This window comes from Pelodiscus sinensis, chromosome 7, assembly GCF_049634645.1.
Source record: "Pelodiscus sinensis isolate JC-2024 chromosome 7, ASM4963464v1, whole genome shotgun sequence".
Taxonomy (NCBI): domain Eukaryota; kingdom Metazoa; phylum Chordata; order Testudines; family Trionychidae; genus Pelodiscus; species Pelodiscus sinensis.
In genome coordinates, this window is record NC_134717.1 from 62,681,680 (window position 1) to 62,709,017 (window position 27,338).

A 27,338-nucleotide genomic window follows, 5' to 3' on the forward strand; every position below is an offset into this window, starting at 1 on the left:
AACTACCTAGTTCGTGCCGCGTGTAGCCGCGCGGCACGGGGTTCGAACGAGCGGGGATTTAAAAATGACGGCGCCCCGCTTATGCAAATGAAGCCCGGGAAATTCAAATCCCGGGCTTCATTTGCAATTGCGGTATGCCTACATTACCCCGCTAGTTCGAACCAGTGGGGTAGTGTAGACATACCCTTAGAGACTAACAAAACATGTAGATGGCCTCATGATCTATCGTGGACACAGCCCACTTCCTCAGATGAAACATTCTGAGGGGAACAACTCCCCAGTACTGCCCTGATTTTCAAGAGCACTCTGAACCCACAGCTCCAGCTGAAGCCAGCGGAGGGTGCATTGTCTGCACCTTTGAAAATCACTCTCTCTTCCGACCCGGCTTGATTCGGATGAATATGATGGGTTAATATGATGCAATTAAGGCGTGGGACTGGGAGCTAGTCGGTTTTCCGTGGAGCATGTACTCAGCGTGTTAGCAGGTCCCTTTAAGTTGTCTCCAAATGGACATTCACAACCCAACACAACTGCTACTTGCTTTTGAAACTGACACCCAAGTGGGTGCATGTTATTTCAACGCATTCCACTCGCTACTGAAGAATTTAATGCACTTAAACCACATTTATTTAGCAAAAGGAAATAAGCGAGCAGCATTGATTAGTATATTAGACCTACTGACTCATGGAGAATACAGCAGTGCCGGAGTGCTTCAAAACAAGGGGCGCTAGAATGCAGGGCCGTGGGAAGCGCCAGGAGGGAGCCCCAAGGAACAGGGAGAGCTAGGAGGAAGATGGGGCCGTGGTAGAGCTGGGAGAGGTTGAATGGAGCAGGGGATGGATTCCCTGCAGTTGTCCTGTCCCACGTCTCCTTGCCATGCCTGACTTCTACTCCCCTTGGGAAGTATTAAAACAGATCCCAGGTTATATAAAAAGTCCCAGAACAGCACTCTGAAGTCTGCTGGCACAGCCTGAGTGTTTACCTCAAGTTTTGCAGCACTACCGCACGCAGAGAACTTCACGCTGGAATGCTCCTTTGAATTACACATGCACGTTTATTTTACCCGCAGATTTAAATCCCGAATAACAGTAGTCCCACGGTCATTCAGCATTTACAGAAGGGAGCAGCATTTCAGTTATAAGTGCTGAGGGCAAACAGCAAAACCCGAATCTTTGCTGTTTCAGCATCACTCTTGCAATTGCAGTCTTTCTTGGGACAGCGTAGTCCTTCTCGAGAGTTAGAATACTCTTTGCACCTGACAAAAAGAAATCAGGGCAATTTAAGATAGTGTGTTTGAGACATCTTTAAAAATGAATAGATGAAATAGATGAATAGATGAAAACTACATAGGCCCAGTTCAAAACATGCCCGTGTAAATGTAAAGTGAAGGCAATGCACAAAAAAGTGCGGTTACAGTGACTCTGCGCGGAAAATGGATATTTCTATCCGGCCCATGGCAGTTAAGACCCCTCAGTTCCCATTGTGCACACAATCTCCCCCCGTTCTTCCACAGCCAGTCACTGGAGTGAGGCTCATGGACCTTAGGCTGCATTTTTGAGAATCTGAATGTCTGGAATGGGCACAATGGGGAATGGGAGCAGCCAGGAAGCAGCTTGCCAAGTCGCTGCTGAAGAATACTAAGTTATTCTGTAGCAACTCTTCTGTCTGATCAAGGGCCAGTGTTGGCAGACCCAGCTAGTCCTTCCCCTAAAGGAGCCAGGGCCTCTGCACCAGGTGATATGAACCAGGGGATGTTTGTAGATTTCACGGTGCCAGGGAAGACTAAGCGACGCCAGATGTAAAACAAATGTTTCAAGGGGGTTAACCTGCCTTGCACACAGCATTCCCAAGACAACTCCTGTAGAGACCAACGCTTGTTTCTACGTCCAGTGAGCAGTGGGAAGTTGGCAGTGAGTACAATATCTGTCAAGCTGAAGACCGTGAAGCAGAGTTCATGTTCTTTTGTGGGGCATGCTCCGTTTTTGTCAGGCCACATTTCTTGAGACTCCCGACTGCAGCTTTTTGAAAGAATTTTTATCTCTTTGGCTTTACAACAACAGTCTGGCAGGTTTTAGTGCTACTCCTCTTTGGCTCCTGGGAGTAGACACACCAGGACCAGTGTGCAGGTCGAAAGCGCCATTGTAGTTTCTATAGCGGCGCGCTAAAATAAGTAATCACAGATTGAAAAAAATGCCGAGAATGAGAACAAGAAAATCTCTCCACTCCAGACATACATCCTTCCCAGAATCCCCCTTTTTTGAGGCAGCTCACCTTGATACACACTGAGAGGTATAAGCACCCTTGAGAATGAACACTGGGGAAGGCTGTTCCTCATTGTAACACTGTATGGGTGCATCTATTTTCATTTATGTATTTATTTTTCACTGGAGAAAAGATGCCCTTAAACATGGATTTTAAAAGTTTGATTCTTTCAGACAACCCATCTGAGTGAGGGGGAATTTGAGAGTAGCCTTCAACTACCTGAGGGGGGTTTTCAAAGAGGATGGAGCCAGGCTGTTCTCAGGGTTGGCAGACGACAGAAAAAGAAGCAATGATTGTACAAACATTAGGAAAAACTATATCCCTGGGGAAGTGGTGAAATCTCCATCCTTATTGTAAATATTTATCACAAATTAATTGATCAATGATCTGGAAAAATTAGCAAGAAACTACTGTAAATGTTGAATCTAGACAAGGACTCAGATTGCATGGGCATGTGTTACTTGTAGCATAGTTCAAATATAAAGGTACGTCTAGACTACAGGCTTTTGCCAACAGACGCTTTGTCGACAGTACTGTCAATAAAGCTTCTGTCGACAAAGAGTGTCTAGACTACAGCCAGTTCTGTCAACAAAGCAAGCCGCTTTGTCGACAGAGAGTCTAGACGCTCTCTTTTGAAAAAGCATAGTGTGGATGCAATAGCGCCTTTTGTCAACAGAACTCTGTCGACAAAAGGTGTTATTCCTCGTAGAATGAGGTTTACCACCATCGACAAAACTGCCACGTTCTATCGACTTACTGTCGACAGAACTCGGCAGTAGTGTAGATGCAGGCATAGTTTTGTTGACAAAAGTCCACTTTTGTCGACAAAACCGTGTAGTCTAGACACAACCTAAGAGTTTCACAACTGATCTCTGACCTAACACACTGGGTGGCAGCCCACCATACTAGCATTAGCCAGACAGACTGGAGAGATATCTACAGGCTTGTCTATACTGTACCCGCTGCATCTACAGCACTTTGGGGTGCAGCTGTGTAGTCCAGACTGCAGGGCAGTGTAGCCACAGCCGTGGGACACTCAGTGCTCAGGTACAGTGCTGTGAAGCCACACTGCAGTTGCACAAGGCCATTGTAGTAACGCTTGACATCTAGAGAGAAGATATATTTGCTGCTGTGATTCATTTCAGAATCTGCTTCTGAGCTGCACTCAGAATCCTGCTTCAAACTGATTCTGGGTGTGATTACACCTGACCTGCACACAGCCCAGTTAGTGATCGCTCATTAAAGAGACAAGACCTTGCGCGTCCCCCACTTAGGAGTGAAGATAAGGCACCATTAGATCAGCCTGAACCAAATGTAGATTTATTATGCAATAAAGGATATGCAAGTGGAAAATAGCCAGCAATAAATGGGACACCTACAAAGTGGTTAGGGGATGGAACAGACGTACACATTTGAAGGTAAAATGGGTTTTCATAACTGATTAGCCTGCTTGCATTGAATAGACAGGTAAAGCAGCTGTCAGCAAGATATATTTTGTAGGAAAGCCACAGTCTAATTTCCTCTTGTGCTTGCCAAATTTCCCAGAAACGCTGATGTGAATTAGGAAAACACATTTTCCATATGACAAATACTCTTTTTTTTCAAGCCTTTGAGTTGGTTTACTGTTGAAAATGCTCTGAAGAAGCTACCCATTGGCCAATAAACTCACCATATGTTTGGAGTCTTTCTAAAGAACAAAATCATCTTTTCTTCCCAATAATTCCCCAGGAGGTTATAATTTCTTCCAACTTCCTAAAAAAATATAAAGAAACAATGCTAGAGAAGCACTGGCAATAACCCAGTATCTCTGCAGACTCCCAGTTGCTATTGTAGTGTGATGCATACTCTTCTGATGACATCACCAACAGAGCATGTTCTTGATTTATCGAACTACACACACTGCTAGGCGTTAGCTACAGCAAGAAGGCTGTGCTATAGAGAGCTCTGAATATTTGGACATGTTTGTATTATTCCAATGCAGGTCCATTAAAAAGGTTAGCTTTCTCCAAATGTCTCTTATCTACATAGCTCTGACTTTGTCCAGATTATTTACCCTGTGGTATGAACAGTAACAGGTGATTTGAACAATAGATTATCTAACGTACAATCTGGTCTTCAGAGAGTTTGAACTGATTCATGTCTACTCTTTGCTGATTTAGTTCAGGAACAATAGTATTTTCCAGAAAGCAAGACAGGTTTGTTTTTTTTAAAAACGGTGTCACCTCTGGAGCGCTGCAGAAGGGTAATTCAATAGAAGAATAAATAAATTCACGAGTAGGAGGCTAGATAGTATCGTCTTCCCAAGGTTGGCAGAAGCAAATCGTTTAAGCTCACGCCTGTGTAACTGCCACCGGATGGATTTGAACCTAGGATCTGTGAAGCTGAGTATAAGAGCCTCTACTCTCTGAGCTAAAAGCCAGCTGGCTTCCCAGCCCATGCGGTAGAGGTCTTTTGGTCTTAACCGTTGCTATGGTCTGGGCACCACTGCATGGGACAGTGAACCACACTAGGTGTGTGGGTTACACCTGCCTTTAAGTGTGTGGAGCAGTCCCATGGACCTCAGCACGACTAATCCCAGTAGCTCATGCTTAAGCGCTTTGCTGGACTAGGCTTAGTACACCAAGATCTACCATCTCTGGGTGTGGCGCACAAGAATGAACCAACTGCTGTCCTAATTAACTGTTGGGTTGAAATGTGTAAATACATTTGTGACTTCTCATGGCAATGGAGAGAGCCAGTGTATGTGATTCCCATCCTTGTGTTGATTTGTTTCCCACGAGGGCTTTGCAATGAGTGAGGCAGCCATGTACACAAATGTAGTCTTCGCATACCGCTTCCGTTACAGTGGTGAAAATCCCCAGAGAAGACCTGCACCAGCCATCCTGGCCACAGACTACTTCTTCCCTGAGGTGTTATGAAGGGGAGGCAGGAAGGAGTTTAATGATTAGGGCACTAGTCTGGCACTCCAGAGACTGGGATTCAATTCCTGGGGGATCTCAAGCAAGTCATTTGGTCTCCTGTGTGCCTCAGTTCCTTTTCTGTAAATGGGAATAATACTTCCCTATCTATTCCTCAGATACGACAGTGGCAAGGGCCACATTGAAATACATAAACAGATAGTGGGAAAACAAATACAAATACTGCAATATTTAGGGGGTTTAAAGTTGTATCGGAAAGTTTTGCATCAGTTCCAATAGTACTGAGATATACCAGTCAGCTATAGCCCTGCTGCTTATGTCATTAATTACTGTCTGCATTTATGGTCCCCAGAAAAAGAAAAAAGGAAAGAAAAGTGGAAAGAAGAAAAAGGAGAAGGATTTGACTCCTGACAGGTAAAGAATGCTCCTGGTCCCCCCGAGAGTCACATAATGACAAAATTGTGTATCCTTTAAATGTGCCACACTGCCAAACCATTTTTTTTCATTTGTTTAATCGAAAAAGGACAATGTCAGAACTGGTAGCTTTACATTTCAACCCACCGCTGTCATGGACCCTACATGCCTGAAGAACCCTCCAATAATAAAACTATTTTCATAATAGCTATAAACATCCCCAAAAGCCTAGAAAAGAGAACAAACCCATCATGACTTTGCCAAATGTTCATGGTAGTCTCTTTGAAACGTTTCAAAGTAAAACTCATTTTGGCATTGTCGGGAAAGGCTACCTTCCCTCTTAATGGATAGCTCAGCGGTGCTACTCATTACAACACAAATGCAGCTTTGCGGTGTATGTTGTACAAAAATGACCTGTACTCTGTGTGTTTTCCTTTTATTATATTGTTTTCAATAGTTTGTACAAGCCAACGCCCTGATCCTGTAAATACTTAGGCATGTACTTCAACAGCCAGGCTTCACTGATGTCAGTGGGACTACTCACAGTGCATAAACACAACATGAGTGCATGTCTTTTCAGGGTCTTAGACTCAGCTCTTCACTGAAAGCCCTTTTACTATTATTCCTCCTGCCCTTCGTCCCACTGACAGGGGCAGGAATACCTGGCAGTCTCCGTTGTCTATCAGATTTTCCATCCAATTTAACGTCTCTGAGAAGAGTGGGCTGTAGCCAGCTCTAATAAAAACCACACTAAAACCACCCTTTGTATCTCCTGTAAAACATACTTGGCATAAATCAGTTTTATTTCTTGTCTGACTCACGTAAGTTCTTGAGGGCACCTTAAAATGTGCTAAATATTTCTGTTCCAAGGACAGAGTTTCTTTTGCTTGAGGCGTTCAAGCAAATTCCGTGTTTACACACTTGCATTCAGCATTTACACCGTACGTCTCCTGATGATCTGCCCCTTTTTCATTTTGCATAATACAAACCTGTGCTGAGTTACCACAACAGTCAGCCACTTACCTTGGAGCAGCATGGAACAGGGCCAGGTGGATCTCCTACGGCAGCAAGACCCAAGAGCACTGTAGAGACAAATATGCCCAGGACCTGGTGGAAAGAAGCATCTTACATTTTGATCCAATCCTATTCACTAGGGGTACGTCTACACTACAACGTTAATTCGAACTAACTTAGTTCGAATTAGTTAATTCAAGCTAAGCTAATTCGAACTAACGGATCCAGACTAAAAAACTAGTTCGAATTAGCGTTTTGCTAATTCGAACTAGCATGTCCACATTAAGTGGACCCTGAAGCGGGGTTAAGGATGGCTGGAAGCAGTGCCGGCAGGGCATCAGAGGAGGACTTAGAGCGTGGAGATGCTGTCTCAGGCTAGCCGAGGGCTGTACTTAAAGGGTCCCGACCCCCACCCCGGACAGACAGTTCTCAGGGGTGCCCCGCTTGCAAAGCAGTCCTGGCTTGGATTGCCCGGAGTACCCACACTGGGCACATCACAGCACTCAGCCATCAGCCCGGCTGCACTTGCCGCAGGCTGCCATCTGGGGAGAGGGTGCAATTGGGGGGCTGCAGGAGAGCTTCCACCCCCAGAAGCCCGCAGAGCCACCTCAGTCCTCCCCATCGGGGGTGCGTACCCCATTCCTCCCTCACCTCCTTGCATACAGAAAAGTTCTTCATTAGTTCCCATAAAAAAGGACTAGAGGACACCAAAGGAAAGGAATGGGTAGCAGGCTTCAAACTAGTAAGAGAAAGTTGTTCTTCACAAAGCAAAGAGTCAACCTGTGGAACTCCTTGATGCAGGAGGCTGTGAAGGCTAGAACTAGAACAGAGTTTAAAGGGAAGTGAGATCAAGTCATGGAGGTTGGGTCCATGGAGTGGTATTAGCCAGGGGGTAGGAGTGGTGTCCCTGCCCAAGGTTTGTGGAAGGATGGAGAGGAATGGCACGAGACAAATGGCTTGGTCACTGTCTTCGGTCCATCCCCTTCAGGGTCCCTAGGGTTGGCTGCTGTCGGCAGACAGGCTACTGGGCTAGATGGACCTTTGGTCTGACCCAGTACGGCCATTGTAAGCTCAGGGCTCAGGGTCGGGGGTCTCAGTGGACCCCCTTGATTTTCATGCACACCTGCTCCTGGGTGGCCAGGCTGGCAGCTCTCCTGCCCTAGACGGCCACTTTCCTGTGCCTAGTGCGGAGGTCGTGGACAAGGTCCACGATGTCCACACTAGTCCAGGTGGGTGCCCGCCTCTTGCGGTCCCGGGCAAGCTCCCGGGAGCCACCAGCCTGGTCCCGGGAAGAGGGGGAGGGCTGGGGGGCATCGGGTGGGTGGCTCGATCCCTGCCAGGTGCAGGGTCTGCTGGCTGGGTGCTGGCAGGCTTGCACCTGGCACGGGCACCGTAGCCAGCCTGTGCCCCTTTAAGGGGTCCGGGGCCGGGAGGGGGGCAGTAGAGTTTCCCTGGTGTTGGCCAGAGTGGCCACCAGGGAAACCTGGGGAGGGCTATCCTCCCACTAGTTCGAATTAAGGGTCTACACTGCCCTTAATTCGAACTAGTAAATTCGAACTAGGCTTAATCCTCGTGGAATGAGGATTACCTAGTTCGAACTAAGCGCTCCGTTAGTTCGAATTAAATTCGAACTAACGGAGCGCTAGTGTAGCGCCTATGAAAGTTAGTTCGAACTAACATCCGTTAGTTCAAAGTAACTTTGTAGTGTAGACATACCCTTGGATAGGATTTAGCACAGGTTGGGCCCTTTGTATCAATCCAGAACAATGATGTCTTATTCTGGGTTCAAATACAACATTTCCTTGCCCGAGGATGTGGTGAAGGCTAGGACTTTAACAGGGTTCAAAAAAGAGCTAGATGGATTCATGGAGGTTGGGTCCATAAATGGCTATTAGCCAGGATGGATAGAAATGGTGTCCCTAGCCTCTGATTCTTTGGAAGTGGGTAACAGGGAGGGATCACATGATGATTATCTGTTGTGTTCACCCCCTCTGGGGCGCCTGGCATTGGCCACTGTCAGTAGACAGGTTACTGGGCTAGATAGACCATTGGTCTGACCCAGTCTGGTCGTTCTTATGTAAAATCTCTCAAGCCAAATATGTAAGTGTTGAAGAACAATTTCATGGACATGTAGGGAAGAAGACCTCTCATACCAGATAGCTGCTCCAGGGTCTATCAATTAAATGCATATGCACCTGTAAAATGATTATAAATACTTACTTTATGCATATAAATATCAATATACACTTGTTCAGCTGTAAAACCGGCACCTCTGGGTGTCAGCAGCATCAAGGATTGAATTTGGGACATCTAGATCTTAACGTCTGAAGCTCTACTGCCTGAAATAAAACACCCAGCGCCAGGGCAAAATTTGTCAGGGGGGATCGGGCTGAAATATGGTCGCGGCCCCTTTAATTGCTGCATGTCCCGAGTGGACTTCCATCAGGATCTGTTGGCAGCCCCTTGAAAATGGCAGCCCTGGGCGACCACCTGGCTCGCCCGCCCTTAAAACCGGCTATGCCCAGCGCTCTTAGCCAACGTAGTAGCAGACACCATCAACCTCTATTTAACCTACTTCGGGGAGGACAAAGTGCCGCACCAAATAGACCTGGCTTACTCAGGAAATATGTACTTATTATAATACTATGCTATTGACTATTATGGACAAGAGTCTGAAGCAAACAGGATGAAATTCAAACAAGACAAATGCAAAGTACTCCGCTTAGGAAGAAACAAATCAGTTGGGCCCATGCAAAATGGGAAATGACTGTCTAGGAAGGAGTACTGTAAACAGAGATCTAAGGGTCAGAGTGGACCACAAGCTAAACATGAGGAAACAGTGTGACTCAGTTGCAAAAAAATAGCCCACAATCATTCTGGGATGTATTAACAGGAGTGTTATGAGCAAGACTCGAGTAGTAATTCTTCCACTCTGCGCAGATTAGACCTCAACTGGAGTATTGTGTCCAGTTCTGGGCACCACATTTCAAGAAAGAGGTGGACAAATTGGAGAAGGTCCAGAGAAGAGCAACAAAAATGATGAAAGGTCTAGAAAACATGAGCAATGAGGGAAGGTTGAAGGAATTGGGCTTGTTTAGTTTGGGAAAGAGAAGACTGAGAGAGGACATGATAGCAGTTTTCAAGTACCTAAAAGGAGAAGGGAGAAAAATTGGCCTTTCATGATAGGTCAAGAAGCAATGGGCTTAAATTGCAACAAGGGAGGTTTAGGTTGGACTTTAGGAAAAACTTCCTACCTATCAGGATGGTAAAACACTGGAATAAATTGCCTAGGGGGTTGTGGAATCTCTATCACTGGAGATTTTTAAGAGCAGGTTAGACAAGAGTTTAGCAGGATACCAAAAAAAAATTGGACAGTTACATAGATAATGATAAATTCACATATACATTAGATCAAAATCCCAGGGTATAAAGCATCATTTCTTAGGGCAAAGAGGATCCAGTAATTGACTGGAGATAGGAAAAAACTTTCCTCGGCGATCAAGTTACTCCATAATTGTGCACTGCATTATTTTCCCAACCTTTCTCTACAATTGGCTCTGGCCCCCATCAGGGAGGAAACAGAACTAGGTGGATCCAGTATAATAAATCATGTGGCATATGATCTTAAAGGGTGGATGTTGGTCTATTGAAAACAGAATAATTTCCAGGAAGGTTCATGAATTACTTATTGCAGAAGTATAATATAATGTGCTGTTATTAGGAATTAAAAATAATGATTCGGTAATCGATATTAACAAATACATAGGACTAGAGTCAGTGATCTTCATCTCCCGTAAACAAATATTCATGACGTTATATGAAATCATATGAGATACAAGGAAATAAAAGTGTCGGATTAATACTTAATTGGAAGGGGAGCAAATAACAGCTAAGACGGAAAAGCCACTAATGATTAAATATTGACAGAGAACATCATTTTTACCTTCCAGTAAAAAATTACGCATATTAAGGCTAAGGATGTGTAAAGGGTTCTATTTAGTTTTGTTAACTGAAAGACTGGGCCGTTTTTGCAGAGTTCTCGAATTTTCTGAAATAATGTCTCTTGTGTGTAGGACCATTGATTCTCTGTACAAGGAACTAGTAGAAGAAGGATTACTAATAAAGCCCAAGACAGTGAAACTCTCTGATTACGTTGGTAATGTATACATTTTTAAATGTCTTGCACCTCAGAGCTAATGTAGCTCTTGAATATACTATAACACTGAATCCACAGTGCACTCCGGTCACAGCAGTTTGGCTGCTTATTAAACACCAGTGAAAAGAGATTAGATGAAAGAGCAAAAACTCAAATCAGAATAAATTCAACCCTTTTTGCAAGATTTAAAATGGGGATTTGTTTTCTGCAGTTTGAAACGTGCTTCCATGCCACTACTTTGCATTCCTTCTCTTTCTGGCACCGAGCAAAATTCAGGAATGGCATTCTCAAAGCTGCACAATGGCTTTACACACTCCCTCGGGTATGTCTACACACAACTTTTATTTCGGAAGAAGGATGCAAATAACGCTGCGCATTTGTATGCTTCCTCCAGTTTTTTTTCAGAAGATGCTCTTCCGGTATTTACACGCGTCTACACGCGGCCGAATTTTGAAATAAACCCCTATTTCGAAAGACCCCTGTAAACCTCATTGTAGGCAGAATAAGCGGTCTTTTGAAATAGGGGTTCATTTCGAAATTTGTCCATGTGTAGATGCAGGTAAATACCAGAAAAACGTCTTCCAAAAAAAACCCAGAGGAAGTATGCAAATGCACAGCGCTATTTGCATCCTTCTCCCAAAATAAAAATTGTGTGTAGACATACGAGATTGCTTTGGGACATTCACTAAAACTGAACAAGCTGCAATACGTCAGGGGGAAAACCACTCATGTAAAGGACAAGAATTAAAGTGCTTCTCAGTACCAGCATGCCCCGTGCATCTGGCCAGTAATATGTTCTGTCTCTAAGCAGGAAAAACTGGAGTCTTTGGTATCAGCTGTAAGTGCCTTGCTTGTATAAACTGCTACAAGCCGTATTTATTGCCAGCAGAGTCCTTGCCCACTCTAAAGAAGGCTAAATTAGCTGGCACTGCTATTCTGTTCATTGCACTCTCATTAAAGAGAATCGAGCACTATGAGTAGTAATTGCCATGACTATTGGACTAGTCCAGCCACTACCAGCTGTCTTCCCAAGGTCATTATGCCTGACAGATGTTTCAGCCACAGATATGCTGAACGATCATGTGGGCCAATTGGATTGGTTAGTGGCTGGTAACGTGGTAGAATGGTGTAAAAATCCATTTACGATTTAAAACAACCCCCTCGGCACCAAAGCCTCCAGTGCCCCAACTGGAGAGATAGTCTGGGGGCACTGCATCGTCTTTGTACTCCCTTGAGCCTGAAGCTGTCAGGGGTCTGCGTGGCTCCCGTCATAGCTTAGCATGGCCTCGGGGCTGCTCTAAGGTATGTAAAAGCCATGGCTCTGGCTGGAGAATCACTGGAGTACAGGGGCACACACCCAGCATGTACCCACACGGCCCCTGCTCCAGGAGGGAGGGAGGCAGAGAGCTGCCAAAGACAGCTCTGCCCAGCAGAGGGTTTGCTCATGTTCAGGCAGTTCTCAGCTCTCCGCTTTGGGCCACTTTAAGTCCCGCTTGGACTGCCAGAGTGATGCAAATGGTGCTTAGCCTGGCCAGGAGGGGGGACCTACAACATTTGGCTTGATATTAAGTCAAAAGCAACGTTGAAAGTTCCAAGGTTCAAGTCCTGGCCCTCTTTAGCGCTCAGTCCTGAAGTCCTAGAAAGGTCACTTGCAGGACGTCTACAGTACACGGTTATTTCAGGATACCGAAGGTACCCAAAGGTACCCCGAAATAGCTACCCTGCATCTACACAAGCCGTCCATTATTTCAGAATATTTTTTGAAATAACGAGAGCACTATTTCGCCATCCCGGTAAACCTCATTGCACGCGGGATAAGGGATGGCTTGACATAGCGCATTATTTCAAAATTTGGCACTGTGTAGACGCACTAAATTTCAAACTAAGCTATTTCGAAATCAATTCAAACTAAGATACGCAATTTGTGTAGCACAAATTGCGCATCTTATTTCGAGTTTCGGATGCTGTGTAGACACACCCGAGCTCTCGCACAGGTCTTGGGGAGAAGACAAAGGGTGGAAGTGAGCAAGAAGCCACATCGTGAGTAAAGCTACTGAAACCTCCGTCCCTCTGACACACTGACATTGCTGAACTAATTTTCCTGGTGACCTTATCGAAATTAGTCAGAGACTATCCATCATGATTTATGGTCAATTGCAATTAAAGCCTTTGATGCCTTCTAATTAAATCTCCGAAGATTAATTTCTAGCCAGTTCTTTTGATTTGTCCTTAAATAAAAGATAAAACCTGAAATGAATTTTACCCTCAAAGCGGGCGGGAAGGCTATATCAGTGCCTGTCCACCTCCCTTGCCCAAACTATGACTATACTGTATCTCTCAACTCTCTCTCCTTTTAAAACTAATTCAACATCTAGCCCAGATAAGCTGGATGGTCTGTCTTCCTCTGTACATTATCATCAAAATACAAAATAGCCTTAGCTGCAGAGCATGTTATTTATGATAAAGAAATTAATCCCTCTTGGATGCCTTTTTCCTGCACTATTAGTGTAGGTCTGACTGGAACTGGAGGTGAAATTTTTAGCTCACAGTATAGTCTTAGGTTACGTCTAGAATGCAGCGCTTTTTCGGGATACAAGAGGTATCCCGGAAAAACAATGCTGTGTCCAAGGAACGTTTGAGAAAAGCGGACACGTTCTTTCGCCATCCTTGTAAACCTCATTTTATGAGGAAGAAGAGATGGCTCGAAAGGGCGGGTTTTTCTGAAATTTGGCACCGTGTAGACACGCCAACTTTCGGAAAAGCCTCTTTCGAAAGAAGAGCGGAAAAAGATACACAATTGTGGTTCACAGTTTGTGTACCTTTTTCCAACTTTTCGTTATTGTCGAGCTGTATCCTGAGTGTCAGGAGTACAATCCCGTATTTCACTTGTGTTTAGATAAAAAAGGTGAATTGCAATGCAGAAAACAAACACTGAACCAAACAGAGCCTGCAGTGCCACATTCCCGTTAAGGTGTGGTGGGTGTTACAGAGGCTGTTAAACACTATCTACTCCCTTTTTAAAATCCCCAGGTCCATCTTGTTTCATTGGCGATTCCAAACATATGACATCGCAACTCCCTACATTTTTACTATTGATGTGATTTATGGGATCAGGAATGATTCTTCTCGGAGCCACAACATTTCTTTAAAAGGCTATTTAAAATGTATTTCTCTACTGAACACTCCACAACCTGCTTAGTGGGTAGAGCTATTAAGGAATGTGTGCTTAACTTCGTTTTCCTTTTAGGCCTGTAACATTCCCGTATTTAAGTCCCTTTCCCGGGACAGCGCTGAGTTTGCGCAGAGCGTGCTAAATTTGTAGTCCACGGTCGTTTTTTTCATTATTCAAATTATGCATTTGATAACAATACAATGTCACATTTATTAAACCCATGCTTCCTCCCTGCAGGCGAATACAGCTATCTGGGGACCACACTTCGTCAGGTAGATATAGAGCCAATGCCCTCTCTCACAGATGTCAGACAGCTAATCGCACTGTATGGAATATTGCCATTAGGTAAGAGCACAGAAAAAATTACCGAAGGGCAGAAGACGATGGTTTGCTTCCTGTCAGCAACATACATTTTTACTGGCTTTGACAGTGCTTGATGGATCGTAGTGTAAAGCATTTTGCAGTATAATTGTTTTTCAATTAAGGATTCTGAGTGAAGGGCATTCATTTTAATAGTGTATCAAAGAGCAAGCACATGCAATTGTCAGGCATTGCATTTCTTTACCATTTCGGCTTGCATTTTAACACTTTGTGAATGGCAGCACGGAAAGGAAATCACATGGGAAAGATAATAGCTAAAACAAGCGTCAGTGATTAAAATCAATCAAGTTAAGGGAAGGGCTAAGGTTGCAATTTACCTTTTACAAGCTGGCTAATGTTACGGGGAACTAAACAAGGTAAGCATTTAAGGAATTTGTCTGAGGAGATTTCAGATAGCGGGGAGAGAGCACTTTGAAATGTCGTCGGTTTAAATGCCAGCCGCTATTAATATGAAACAAGACTTTAGCTGGGATTTTTTTAAACAGACTGTCTACCCCAATATTTTACTCACGGCTGACTGGATGACTATAGGCCCACCTTGGGGAATACAGGCACTTACTGCACAAAGGGGCTTTCCATGGGGTATTTATAATGTTCTTTCGGAATGTTTGCACTTTTGGCAGATCTCTGTCAGTGGACAGGCAAGTCCTCAGCCAGTCAACTCAATTCAAGGTCACCTCATTCTCGGCCACACAGTCCACTTGTTCCACCTCAGGCCAGGTTGCCCTGGCTCTTGTTGTAGTGTTGGGACAGAGGGGAGTAAGAAGGCCCTTCCCAAAGCTTGGAAAACAGGGAGCGAGAGCTTCCCCTCAAAGGCATTGTCCTTCAGTAGGCTGCATTAGTAAACTTGACTCCTCCAGGATGAGTTCTAACTATACATTACATGGGACTTTGCAGTCAGTGTAGACAGGCGCCTTCATGTTTCAGACCTTGTCAGCTGCTTATTGGTTAACTCTACAAGAACCACAGGTTTAACCACACAAGCTGATACCCAGGTAAACATGACGGCCCCGTCTCAGCTCCAAGCTCATGTTTTAACCGAATTTTCCAGAGCAATCAAGCCCAAAGACTGTTCCTGCCAGGAGGTGCCCATAAATCTCCTCCCATTGTTTGGAGAGAAACCGAGAGAGAAGAAAATGCCCTCAACTAGTAAAACACACAAAGACTATGTTTGCAATAGCAGTTTGATAAATGTCTGTGTGTAGAAAAAAAATTGCCCGAAGCCAAAAACATCTCAGGAATGATTTCACCTTTGGGTGGTATTTTACGAATGACATTTTATTTAACTGGCCTCAGAACTGCGTGTTGGTGCGCAGGGGGTGTTGAAAGGAGACTTTCTAATGGAAGGTACATTTCTTTAGAGGTTGGTAAGGTCACTACATGGTGGATGGTGCTGGAATAAAGGCTTATGATGGCATTCGTCTTAACACTTTGTTGATTGTCATGTGTTTGGCTACTTTAAGTCATTAACACATTGATGGGTGGGGATTTTTTTTTTTCATTTTTAATAGCACTGGCAGCTAATCAGTTGTCTCTCCTGTGCTGGTTGTAGGCGTCGGAGTTTCCCTTGCTCTCAGTACCTGGATCAGAACCTTTCCAGAACTGGCAAAGCTCTCTCAGGGCATGTCTACACTAGGAAATTATTTCAAAATAACATTCCAAAATAATAGCTCCCGAAATATCTATTTTGAAATAGCACGTCTACACTACAGGGAAGCCCCAATGTCCAAGGCAAGCTCCCTTAATGTGGACACGCTACCTTGCCTTAGAGCCCCAGGAAGCACGGGGGAGTAATTACTCCGAATGACTCTGGGGAGTTGTTATTTCAAAATAGCAGTAGCGGAGCATCCCACACTCCCACTATTTTGAAATAACTATTTCAAAATGAGCATTATTCCTTGTGGAAAGCAGGGGTTATTATTTCAGAATAACCAGCCTCGTTATTTCAAAGTAACAGGGGTGGTAGTGAGGACGCTCTTCCCGTTATTTCGAAATAAGGGGAGTTATTTTGAAATAACTCCCTAGTGTCAGGGCTCAGTGTGCTCCCACCTTCTGGACTGGCAGGCAGAAAGTTGGCAAACTCTCAGCATGTGAAGAGAGGCAAAGCTCTTCACATTAGTTTGGAGCGGTAATCTCTACGCATTTTTATGCGATAAGGAAAAGTCTCTGATTTCACTGGGCCACCCAGAGAGGCAATTTGTACGTTTGCTTTCAAGTTTACAGCCTAGATTCTACTTTCTTACAGCATCCCTCCAATTAACAAATATTTCTGTGGCTTTGTCCACCACAGCACAGATGCTGGGACCTGCCTCCTCTCCAGCATTTCCCAGCTTTCTGCGGTGCCTTTCTCCAGTCCCACCCGCACTCCGCGCAAGGGGCAATGCAGAGGAAGGCAGCCTCTGTCCCACTGCACCTTGCAGCGTTGGGCTCTGACCTGCACTTCTCGCAGCAGCACTTTCCCATCAGAGCATTAAGCCCTTTTCCCGCCTGACTGATGAGCTCGCCAGTCAGTCAGTGGAGTAAAGCCCTGGCTAAAACAATGTCCAGAAGCGCAGCAGAAACTGGCCCCTTGGGTGAGCTCACTCCCCGGGACAGAGATTCTCCTCAAGGAAGTGTGTGGGGGCAGGCCCGGCCAAAGAGGTTGCGGGGCCCAAAGCAATGTGGCTGAGCCGCATGGCTGCGTGGCTCCCAGTCAGGGCAGCAAGTGAGCAGCCAGAAGGGCAGGGCTGGGAGCTGGGTAGCGCGGGGCCCTGAATATGTGGGGCCCAAGGCAACCGCCTCACTCACCTTGCTCTAAGGCCGGGACTGTCTGGGGTGGCAACCAACAATGTCGAAGAGTCAGAGGTTCTTGGCCCTTCCTTTTCTGGTCTCAGGCTCCCTCTTTTCATTCAGGCCTCTTTCCCTTTGGTAGCTTTCCACAGGAGGCCACGATGCAAAACCCAGTCTGGGCCGTCGCAGCCAGAGCCACACAAAGGCATGTGTCATTGCCCCTCACCCGCTAACTTGCTTTCTGTGGCTCTGTTGAGACAGTGCAGGCACCCTGCCCATGGGGCTGTGACAAGACTCACTGATTCAACTCTCAGGGTAGAACAGGCAAGAGCGTGGCTTTCCGCGCTGAAGCGTTTCAACTGGAAAGAGCGACGGTGAGAGCTGTAGCAAGCAACACCCACCGCCAACACCCACCACAACCTGCTCCTTGACACTGTCATCGCTTCACTCCATCAGATACATTCCACTCCTCCAACCGCCGAGTCAGACTCTCTCCCACGCTTACTAGAAGCAGAAATACAATCAGGAGAAAATCCTCCAAAGCCGGCTTGTGAGGGGCGAAAGAAAGACTGATGATATCTGGTTTTAAATTACTAATGAATCTTGATGGGGAAAATATTCCAATAGCTTTGTTTTCTGATGGAAGCTGGAAAATGTCATTTTTGGCATGGGTAAGGGGTTCTGCTATTTTAACGGAGACAGGAATTTCCTCCCCTTGTCCAATTATAAAGTGGGGGAACAGCTCTGTCCGTCTCCTCTTTTAAATTAGACCACAGGTAAGCCTACAACCAGACATCTGCCTGACAGCCAACAGGGAGAATTAACAGTTTTGGTGTAATTGAAGGCAGATGTGTACTGTACACAGTGTCACGCTTGTAACTATGTTTCTTCTTTCCATTTCAATGCTCCTTAGCCTGTTACAACCTGGATCCAGTGTTAAGGATAGTAAAACCTTCGCCCTGGACCTGAGAAAAATTTTGCTGAAAGTCACAATTAAAATAAGCTCAGTGCTATTGGTTTTCCTGCCACGCACAAAAGCTAACATATTCTACAGCTCTAAAGTGAATTCTCCATCGCTTGCTCTGTTAGTGAGATGAAGAGTTCACATGATGAAATATTTATCAGAAAGAAAAAAGGAAGAATCATTCACCATTACATTTATGGCAGCCTTTAACGAAAGCAATAATGGGGCCTTATTACTTTTTATAGGTTCTCAAGCAGTGCATGAGAAGGCTCCTTTGGTGAAAACTCTATTGCTAGCTGGCCCCACCGGAGTAGGAAAGAAAATGCTAGTGCATGCCCTCTGCACGGAAACGGGAGCCAATCTCTTCAATTTGTCTGCTTCTAACGTTGCTGGGAAATACCCAGGCAAGAGTGGTCTACAAATGATGCTCCACATGGTGTTCAAGGTAGGAGATCTACCAGTCCCTTCTGGCCTTTCAGTCCATGAATCACTGGAGGTATGTCTACACTACCACCCTAGTTCGAAGTAGGGTGGTAATGTAGGCAACCGGAGTTGCAAACGAAGCCCGGGATTTAAATACCCCGGGCTTCATTTGCATCTTGCCGGGCGCCGCCATTTTTAAATCCCTGGTAGTTCGGACTCCGTGTCCGCGGCTACACGCGGCACGGAGTAGGTAGTTCGAATTAGGCTAATTCGAACTACCGTTACTCCTCGTGGAAGCCTAATTCGAACTACCTACTCCGTGCTGTGTGTAGCCGCGGGCATGGAGTCCGAACTACCGGGGATTTAAAAATGGCGGCACTCGGCAAGATGTAAATGAAGCCCGGGATATTTAAATCCCGGGCTTCATTTGCAACTTCAATTGACTACATTAACCACCCTAGTTCGAACTAGGGTGGTAGTGTAGACATACCCTAAGAGTGTACAGTGCCCTTGAAATGTCCACATTTCATCCCACTTCCCCTTGTGGAGGATAAATCACTGTATGCCCGTTTGCTCAACTTCAAAGAGTAGGCCTTCAAAAAGCCAGTTGCTCTAGGTTTTAAATAAAGCCAAGAACCAGAGTTGGAGTACACCAAAAAAAAAAAAGGCAAAACTGTCGTAGGTCAAAACAAGACTTGGCCCAGATTTGAAGCTCCCTCATGGCTTTCAAATTTCCTCAGAATAATTTGCTGACAACTAACCGGTTCACCACTGTGGAGGATTTAATGCCCCAAAGGAAATCGCTTGACGTAACAAGGTTTTTCCATGTCACCTCTTGAAGGAGCTTTGAGTTACCTTCAGTATTCTGTGCTGTGTTTCTGTTTACTTCACTCAGGATGATGTCTTCAAGATGCAAAGCATAGTCAAATAATGCTGGCTAATGGGGGGTGCACATTTCTTGCCCCAGAGTTACTACAAATGGCTCCCCACTACCTTGCTGTCTGGTTAGATGTAAATCAATGAGCAGTCCTGTGGGACTAACAAACATATACACAGGATCACGAGCTTTCGTGGGCATAACCCACTTCCTCAGATGAGATGAAACAGAAAGCTTCCGTTCTAAATTTTGCAAGCCACAGCGGCTGCTGTCCTGACCACGGTGCCAGAGAAGGCATTACGGCCACTGAGCCTTGTTTTGCGTTAACCAAACAAAATAAAAATCGTCTACTTCTAATTGTGAGTAAATTACAGGAAACAGGGCAATAGCTATTTCTCATGTTATTATATGGTCCATGTAGCCATTAGATTTACTAAATATGGATTTATGGCGCCTTATGATGAAGGTGAAGTAACCTAGAACTCTGGATTACCAATAACTCCCACAAACGAAGGAGTTTTGGTAACTAAATTAAACTCTAGAGAGCATGAAATGACCATTAGGAAATTTTCTATCCATAACTGAACTGTTGGGTGATGGCAGGCATTTCACAGGAGACATCCTAAACAAGAGAACCACGTAGGAAAAAAAATGAGACTTTAATTTGTTTCAGATGCAAAAATCCAAACCCTCTTTGGTCTAATTATTTTTGGGAGGGCTCTATTACAAGATACAAACCAGCTCTGACCAAAAAGGGACTCGTGTTATTAAAAACTGTCACTTGGAATATAATTTAAAGGAAATGACCTAATTTACCTTAGTGAGAAAACACTGAAATTTCGCTCTGTCTTTACAGAAAAACAAATGAATGATTAATATTCAACAGCAACATTACTGAGGAAGTTGTGTGTGTCAAAGAATGAGCATGTGTGTTCTCACAGGGAAGTATAGAGCATGGTGATCTGTTTCAGAGAACATGTCTAGACTGCAGTGAAGATCAACACTGCGGCGGTCCATCTTCTGGCATTCGATTTAGTGGGTCTAGTGAAGACCTGCTAAATTGAACACTGAGGGCACCCCTATTGGCGCGAGGAGTAAGAGAAGTACATGAGAGTTTTTCTGTGAGGATGACACTGAGGATCAGCTTAAGTTACATCGACTCCAGCTTCATTGTTTACGTAGCTGCAATTTCATGCCTGAAGCCGACCTTCGGCTGTAGTGTAGATCTGGCCAGAGTAAAGAGAAAGGGTCTCCATCTGATATTCAATGGTATCCCAGTAGTGCCTGAAATTAATCTAATTCTTCACATCAAGGGTGAGGGAGCCTTCCCTAAAGTGAAAAACCTCACCCCGAGAATGTTTTCCTTCCCCAAAGGTCCACCCTCACCCTTCCTGCTCCCCCACAGGTCCTGCCCCAGCCAGTTAGATACTGCAGTGAGGCTGGAGAGCCCGCTCCTCCACTCCGAGTGGGGGGTCCAAAAGAAGTCCCCTGCCCATGCCACACCCCCAAACCCCTATCCTGGCACAGGTGGAGGGACGCAGGCTCCCCACAGATGCCCGCATGGCTCTCCAACCCGGCTCTGGCCAGGAGGAGCCTCAGAGCTGCAGCCCAGCCCAGGCAGCTGTGGGGGAACTACAGCTCACTCTCCATCTGCCCACACTGCAGGTACCTGCCAAGAGAAGCCCTCGGCTCATGTCCCTGCACCTCAGGCCTCCCACCCAGGGCAGCTGGAGTGTCCGCATGCCCCACAGCTGCCTGCATGTCTCTTCCCATGGCTGGGCTCTTGCTATGACCTCCCCACCCCCGCAGCTGGAGCTGGGTCAGGAACAAAGCTGCACGGCAGCTTCCACCTCCACCTGCCCAGGGCCAGGCCAAAAGCCCAAGGTGCAGGGGACACAGGCGAAGGGCTGCTCTCAGCCCCCGCCACCCCCGTACTGTGGGCAGGTGTGACAGCCATGCGCATGGACCCGCCAACGGCCCAGGCTCCCTCCCCAGCCGGGCTCCACACAAGCTTCATGGGAAGAGAAGAAGCCTTGGGCGGGGGGAGGGGATACGAAGAGGAGACTGGGCAGCCAGGGTCTACTCCAGCAATAGCGGCTGGCCACGCCCACTTGATTCCCGTGCACAGAACCCAGCCCACAGCAGAGTACTTTGCATATAAGCATTTTCCATGCATTGCGCCCCACTTATGTCACTGGAGCTCCGCCAGTCTCTGCTAGCGGAGTTGGGCCCCAGTTGCGTCCACGGACGCTTTTTAAACACGCGCACATTTCGTCAGCAAGCAGCACCTTACACCACGTTTTCCAGGGCAGAAATAATCTGATTTCGCTGACAAATAAAAGGTCAGCGGAGGCAGCTTAGAAATGGCTGCAGGAAAGAGCCGGGGGAAAGCTATAAGTCATCACTGTATGAACGGCAGGGAGTTTGGAAGCCACAACTCTGAGGCAAAGAATACAACAATTGGCATTGCAACAGCATTGCAGAGCAAGCGTCCAGAGGAAATACAGGGCGGGGGTGTGTAGGGTAGGCGTGTTTTCATAAGCAACTCGGTTCAAGCACAAAGCCAGTAGAGTGAACAGTGCACACAATAGTTCTGCTTCTATTGAAACATTGTGAGTAAAAAAAAAGTCCTGTAAGCTAAATATTTCACTGCTGTGAAATACTCCCCAACTAGACTAAAACACTGATTAGACTTTTATTCCATCAGTCAAACGGGTCATCTCTTTTGCCTGATGTAATGAAGCCTGCCGAAAAGGAAAACCTATGAAAAGGTTCTAGTCAGGAAAGAATGAATCTTGTCAAAAATCAAACAGAATGCACATATGATCACTTCCAAGGAAGGAAGCAGATTTAGCGTGTTTTATCTCCTAAAGTTAATATATAATAAAAATCAATCTCTTAGAAGGTTTTATTATTACACATTCTCTCTAGCAAGCCAAACTATATCATCTATAAAACCAGTATTTGTTAAAGGAATTCAGTTTTATGTTTTCCACATTCTCGTTCTAGTCAACCTCACACATTTGGGACCGTCTGCAGTATAACCGAAATAACAGCTCTAAGACAAAACGGGGACAACAGAATCATGGAGCCACAGAACCACAGTGCTTAATCACCCCTTACACCCAACAAAATCCCCTTACCAGTTACTTTCTGTTCTGGTTCAACTCAGAAATGCAAGACAGCCTCGTCCGGATTGGGCTCATGCAAGGGAACTTGCCATGAAAAACACACAGTCAGATCTACAGATTGTACGGATCTTTGACTAACGGAGATGGTCAGAAAGAGCAAGAGTTACAGCAAAAGAATCTTTTTGTGATTAATGTACATTGGATTTGTAGCTGAAACTACAATGAAGATCCATTTTTATCAAATGCTGTGGCCAACGTACTTCAGGATTAGAAGGGTTAAGGAGCCATCTGCTGGTGACTTTGTCAAATTGTTGAATGCAGCAATGCTAATAACATTTCAATTATAAATTAATTATGTGCAGTGCATTTAATTATCCATGGATTCAAACTGCCCAGGGATAATTCAACTAAAGCACTTTTGGGGGGGCGTACAGTCTGCTCCATATCGGCCAATAATTTAAATTAGGTACCAATGGATTATGGGTGTCTGATTTTTTTTTAATTAGCACAAAAGCAGTGTGCTGGATCGTGTCACATTAGCATAGATGTGGAATTCTGCTGCTCCATGCTCCGTGCCTCCCGTCATTCACAGTTCATTGCTATGAATTAGAAAGCAGAGCTCATTAAAGCACCTGTTTTATTCACGAGCGGGTAGAAAGTAGGTTCGCTCACCGGCGTGGTTTCAGTTAGCTTCAACAATGGGGGAAAATAGGAGAGAAAAAGAGGAACGGGAGTGACAAAAGGAGGCAAAAGGTCACACAGACTAAAGTGAGCCCATAGCCTCGTTAGCAGAGCAAAGCTGGGCCACAGGTGCAAGTCCCAAATGGCGCATCGGAGCCACGCAAGGAGGGAAGACATGTGCCTCACACCTCCAACGACCCTGTTGCGGAACGAATATTGAGCCGATCTGGTGGGAGACTTCTTTGCTAGCAGGAAAGGCCCTTGTGGGATCCCAGAGAACATCCCCAAAACCACAGGGCTGGGTAAGACGTAAGTATGCGTGTCCACGCCCATGGGACCACAGCTAGCATGGGAGCTTCTGAAGAACTCAGCCCTTCGGCCACTTTTTGCTCACTGCTGCTCTATACGCAAGGGTGCATGGAAAGAGCAGTCCATGAGTGCCTCTGTAGTTGGAAGCCCAGGCTATCGCTGAAGTCCCCAGAAGGTGCTAGGTGAATTGCATAGAGCTTGCTGAGGGTTTGAGTATCTCTGGCTAAAAAGTGGTGTATTGTACAACCATCGTGTGAGGAGGGAGAGTAAAGATCATCTAGTACCCCCAAATAGTGCATGCAGAGCTCCTGCACTTCTCTGCATAGATTACCTACGTAGACTGCATGACCCTTTTAAGGAGCTTTGGCTTTCGCAATACTAACAACTTAGACTTCAGCCAACATTTTTCTTCCCCAAGCTTGTCCAAGTGCAGAGTTTTTCCCTGTATGACCTCTGTCCCAGGTCTTGATTTTCTCAGCTCCTGGCTGGGAGTTAGCCATACCTGGCTGGGAGTTAGCTAAATCTGCCTGTTAGTATGATGCAGCAATCTCTGCAGATCTCAAACTCCCCATAACAAGATGACTCAGCCAAAGAGCTCTGCATTCCCAAATCTGCCATTCGCCTACAGTGCAATAAAGATACAAGTCTGCCATTCTGCTACAAAAATGATAAAGACCAAAGAGTGCTTTGTAAATGTATCCCAGCAGTAGGGGTGCAAGTTCCGGAGGGCTCAAAATATAACTGAAAATGGAGAAGCCAGATTTAAGACCCCCTATTGCTGTATAATTTTATACTGTTAGCCGTTCGTGCAAGTTATTTACTCCCTATGCTATGTGATCGCTCTTTACACTTCGTCTCTCTAATTATACATGTAGGTAAATAGATAACCAGTACCTGCCTATCAGTGCGCAATGACGTTTTGGCGGCATTTACATATAGTCATTTATCACTCCAGTCTCTTTATCCGAAATAAATCTTCAGTGTTCTAACTCAACATTTTAGCTCATGCTTTCCAGATGAGTGAAGATTTCTATTTCCTCACTTAAAAGAGAGCTGTTCAAGCCACAAACTGAGGGTTATCACATAATATTTTCCAGAACTGATGGATTATTTCCACTGAAGAATTCATAGAACACTAGAACTGGAAGGGACCTTGAGAGGTCATCGAGTCCAGTCCCCTGCCCTCATTGGCAGTATTGCACGTCTACAATTGCATCATGTCCTCTTGGAACCATAAGCAGCAAATAAGGGCCAATATATGTTTAGAAATCCACTTGAAACAACAATTTTCTACTATTTGTCAGTGCCGCTGCAATGCCCAACCCTAAGCTAATGGTGCCTTCAAAAGAACGGCTATTGCTATGGTTGGCTGGAAAATTGTTCCATGTCCAAAAATATTCCAAGCCTTTGAAAATTGTTTTGTTCCGATGCAGAATGAAAATGAGACCTTTCAAAAAAAAGAAAGAAAGGGGGAGTGGTGCTTGATGGATGCGGGAAATCCCTGCCTTGCCTACTTTGGAAGAGGAACTTGAACCATGGTTGCTCACCTCCCAGGGACTTTACATCCTGGAATGGCCATTAATCATACATTAGCATGATGCATACAAGCTTCTGCTGTTTACATCCTCCTTCCCAGGAGCAACAGCATCAGCTGACTCAGTGGAATGGAACAAGAAAGGAGCACGGCAGAAAAACGAATCCTAGTTACAATTCACTCATACAGCCGGCACATCTGTCACTGAGCAATCCAACGGAGCCAGGGCAGCAACAACTGCAATGTGATTAATACTTGGCAGCAGGATTCCTAAACCATGAGGGTTGCTATAGCAATCGGGAGTGTCGTTACGAAAAAGCCTGTAGCATTGCTGCCACCCTGCTGTGAGCCAGAGGTGTAGTACGTCCAAGTTTTGATGTGGAGAACACAGGAATAGGCACACCAAAACTTATATATTTTAGCTCTTAGCCTAGCTGTCACTTATGCAATGCCTTGTGAATGCTGACCTTACTCCTGACCCTCTTTGGCTGAAATCTATCATGTCACACTGTGGGACCGACCTTCCGTGGCACAAATAAAATATAGAGCACCTCACCTCAACGTGCCAAGAGTTTGGTATCGAGTTTAACGTGAGATTGGCCACGCTGAGTCCATTACATTGGATTCCGAAATAAAAGGGGCATGCTCGGCCAAAAAAAAAAAAGGGTTCGCCAATAAAGCCAAGGGCAAATGCAAGCACTCAGCACTTTGAGAGTGGGGGGAAGTGCCAAAATGTGCATGTTGATCCAGATTTTATCTCTGATAAGAGATCGTCTTTTTTTGGCTGCCTGCCCATCACAGGCTACTCTACCCCACCACTTATCCCTGGATTGCCCTCCGGAGATGAGGCTACTGTGTGCCACAAGCAGAGACTAGGAAGGAGCAAGGAGCACCGATGTCCAAGGTGCCTACAAAGACAGGGAATTATTTGGGGAGATTTAGCCACCATAATAGGAAGTTCCTGCTTGCAGGTTTGAAATTTTAGCCATTCTAATTAACTTCAGTATATTTCCTCTCTTTTCCCCTAGGTGGCTAAGCAGCTCCAGCCTTCTGTCATCTGGATTGGAGACACAGAAAAAACATTCTACAAAAGAGTGCCCAAGTCTGAAAAAGAGGTGAGGTGCACCTGTTTGATTTCCAAACCGATCCTCATTTAGACCCAACCCAAAGGAATAGGGGCCTTTGCCAGCGTAACGTGTAGCACTATGGTCAGACCTGCCGACACCCGCTTGATAATAGCTTGTCTCACTTTTACGTGTTTCAAGCAAGTCTCTTGACCTTTCATGAGCTCTTGAAGAAGTCGCATCTCCCTGTACACCTAAGCTTGCCTTATTTAAAAGTAATTTTCCCAGTGCTCATGAGTGCTGGTGTTTCAGAAAGTGAAATCGCAATGAAAGAAATACGCAAAACATAGGGGAGACCTAAAAAAATACGAAGGAAAAAACTAAGAATTCAGACAAGCTTAAATAATTCAGCTTTCTTCATGTTAGCGATCTGAGGAAGCTGGGATGAATAAAAAGAGAACAAAGATCAAGCTGTACTGTAAAACCCAAAAGTACAGGTCGAACAGTTACATCTACAGAATTTTTATTTACTCTCTGGGATTCCAGTTTTAATAACTTTCTTTCCTTCCCCTAATCAGCAATGTCCCACAGGAAGAGAAAAGTAAAAACATGCAGAAACTCACTGTGCTTCATATAGAGCAATTGGCACACAGCAAACAGGGTCACACGTGAAAAACTCATTCCCTTCACAAAGCTTTCAGGACCTCAACCACAACTGAGTCTTTTGACATGGTGTCAAACTGAACCATTTTTAAAAGGTAGTTTGTATTTTTGGAGGGGGGGGGATATTGCAATACTAATGCCCCACTAACAGCTTAGATCAGCCTGACTTTTCATAAGCTGTTTAGGTTGCTTATTTTATGACTTGTGTACATGGTGACGGATGCCCTCTAGTGGCTGACACACCATACTGAAAGCAAATGATTCCCTGCTTCTTAAATCTTGCCGCATCCACGATTGTAAGGAAGACTGTGGGACAAACACCACCTCTAGTGTTCATTGTTTTTGTCAAGTGGCTTCATTAACAGCAGTCTGTGCGCCCTGGAGGGAAGAATTCTGTCCAGATATTACTTCGCAAAGGCAGTGCTAGGAACAGTTGTATGACTTGCACTCAGATCTGCACATAAGTGGAAATAGATAGGCCACAGGGCTGAGCTCACTTGTCTAGTCCCACTGGTGCACAAGCAGCACCAGCTGTATCCCACATTCCGAACCAGTTACGCTCCTCCTATTCGCATGAACACGCAGTCTGAGCAGGCTTTGGTAAGA

General features: G+C 45.3%; 1 protein-coding gene across 2 annotated transcripts in view; it reads left to right on the forward strand.

The window, feature by feature from the left end:
• Positions 1–27,338, forward strand: part of DRC11 (dynein regulatory complex subunit 11) — a 120,839-nt gene that overhangs the window by 84,744 nt on the left and 8,757 nt on the right. The window contains exons 12-16 of one of the 2 annotated variants that reach the window (XM_075934044.1): positions 5,533–5,594; positions 10,682–10,764; positions 14,174–14,281; positions 18,296–18,495; positions 22,360–22,630. In XM_075934044.1, coding sequence (XP_075790159.1) covers positions 5,533–5,594; positions 10,682–10,764; positions 14,174–14,281; positions 18,296–18,495; positions 22,360–22,575 — 669 coding nt within the window. In that variant the 3' untranslated portion in view covers positions 22,576–22,630. Of the gene's footprint in view, positions 1–5,532; positions 5,595–10,681; positions 10,765–14,173; positions 14,282–18,295; positions 18,496–22,359; positions 22,631–26,033; positions 26,121–27,338 lie in introns of those variants that run through there. The other variant, XM_006127447.4, reaches the window with a different exon arrangement.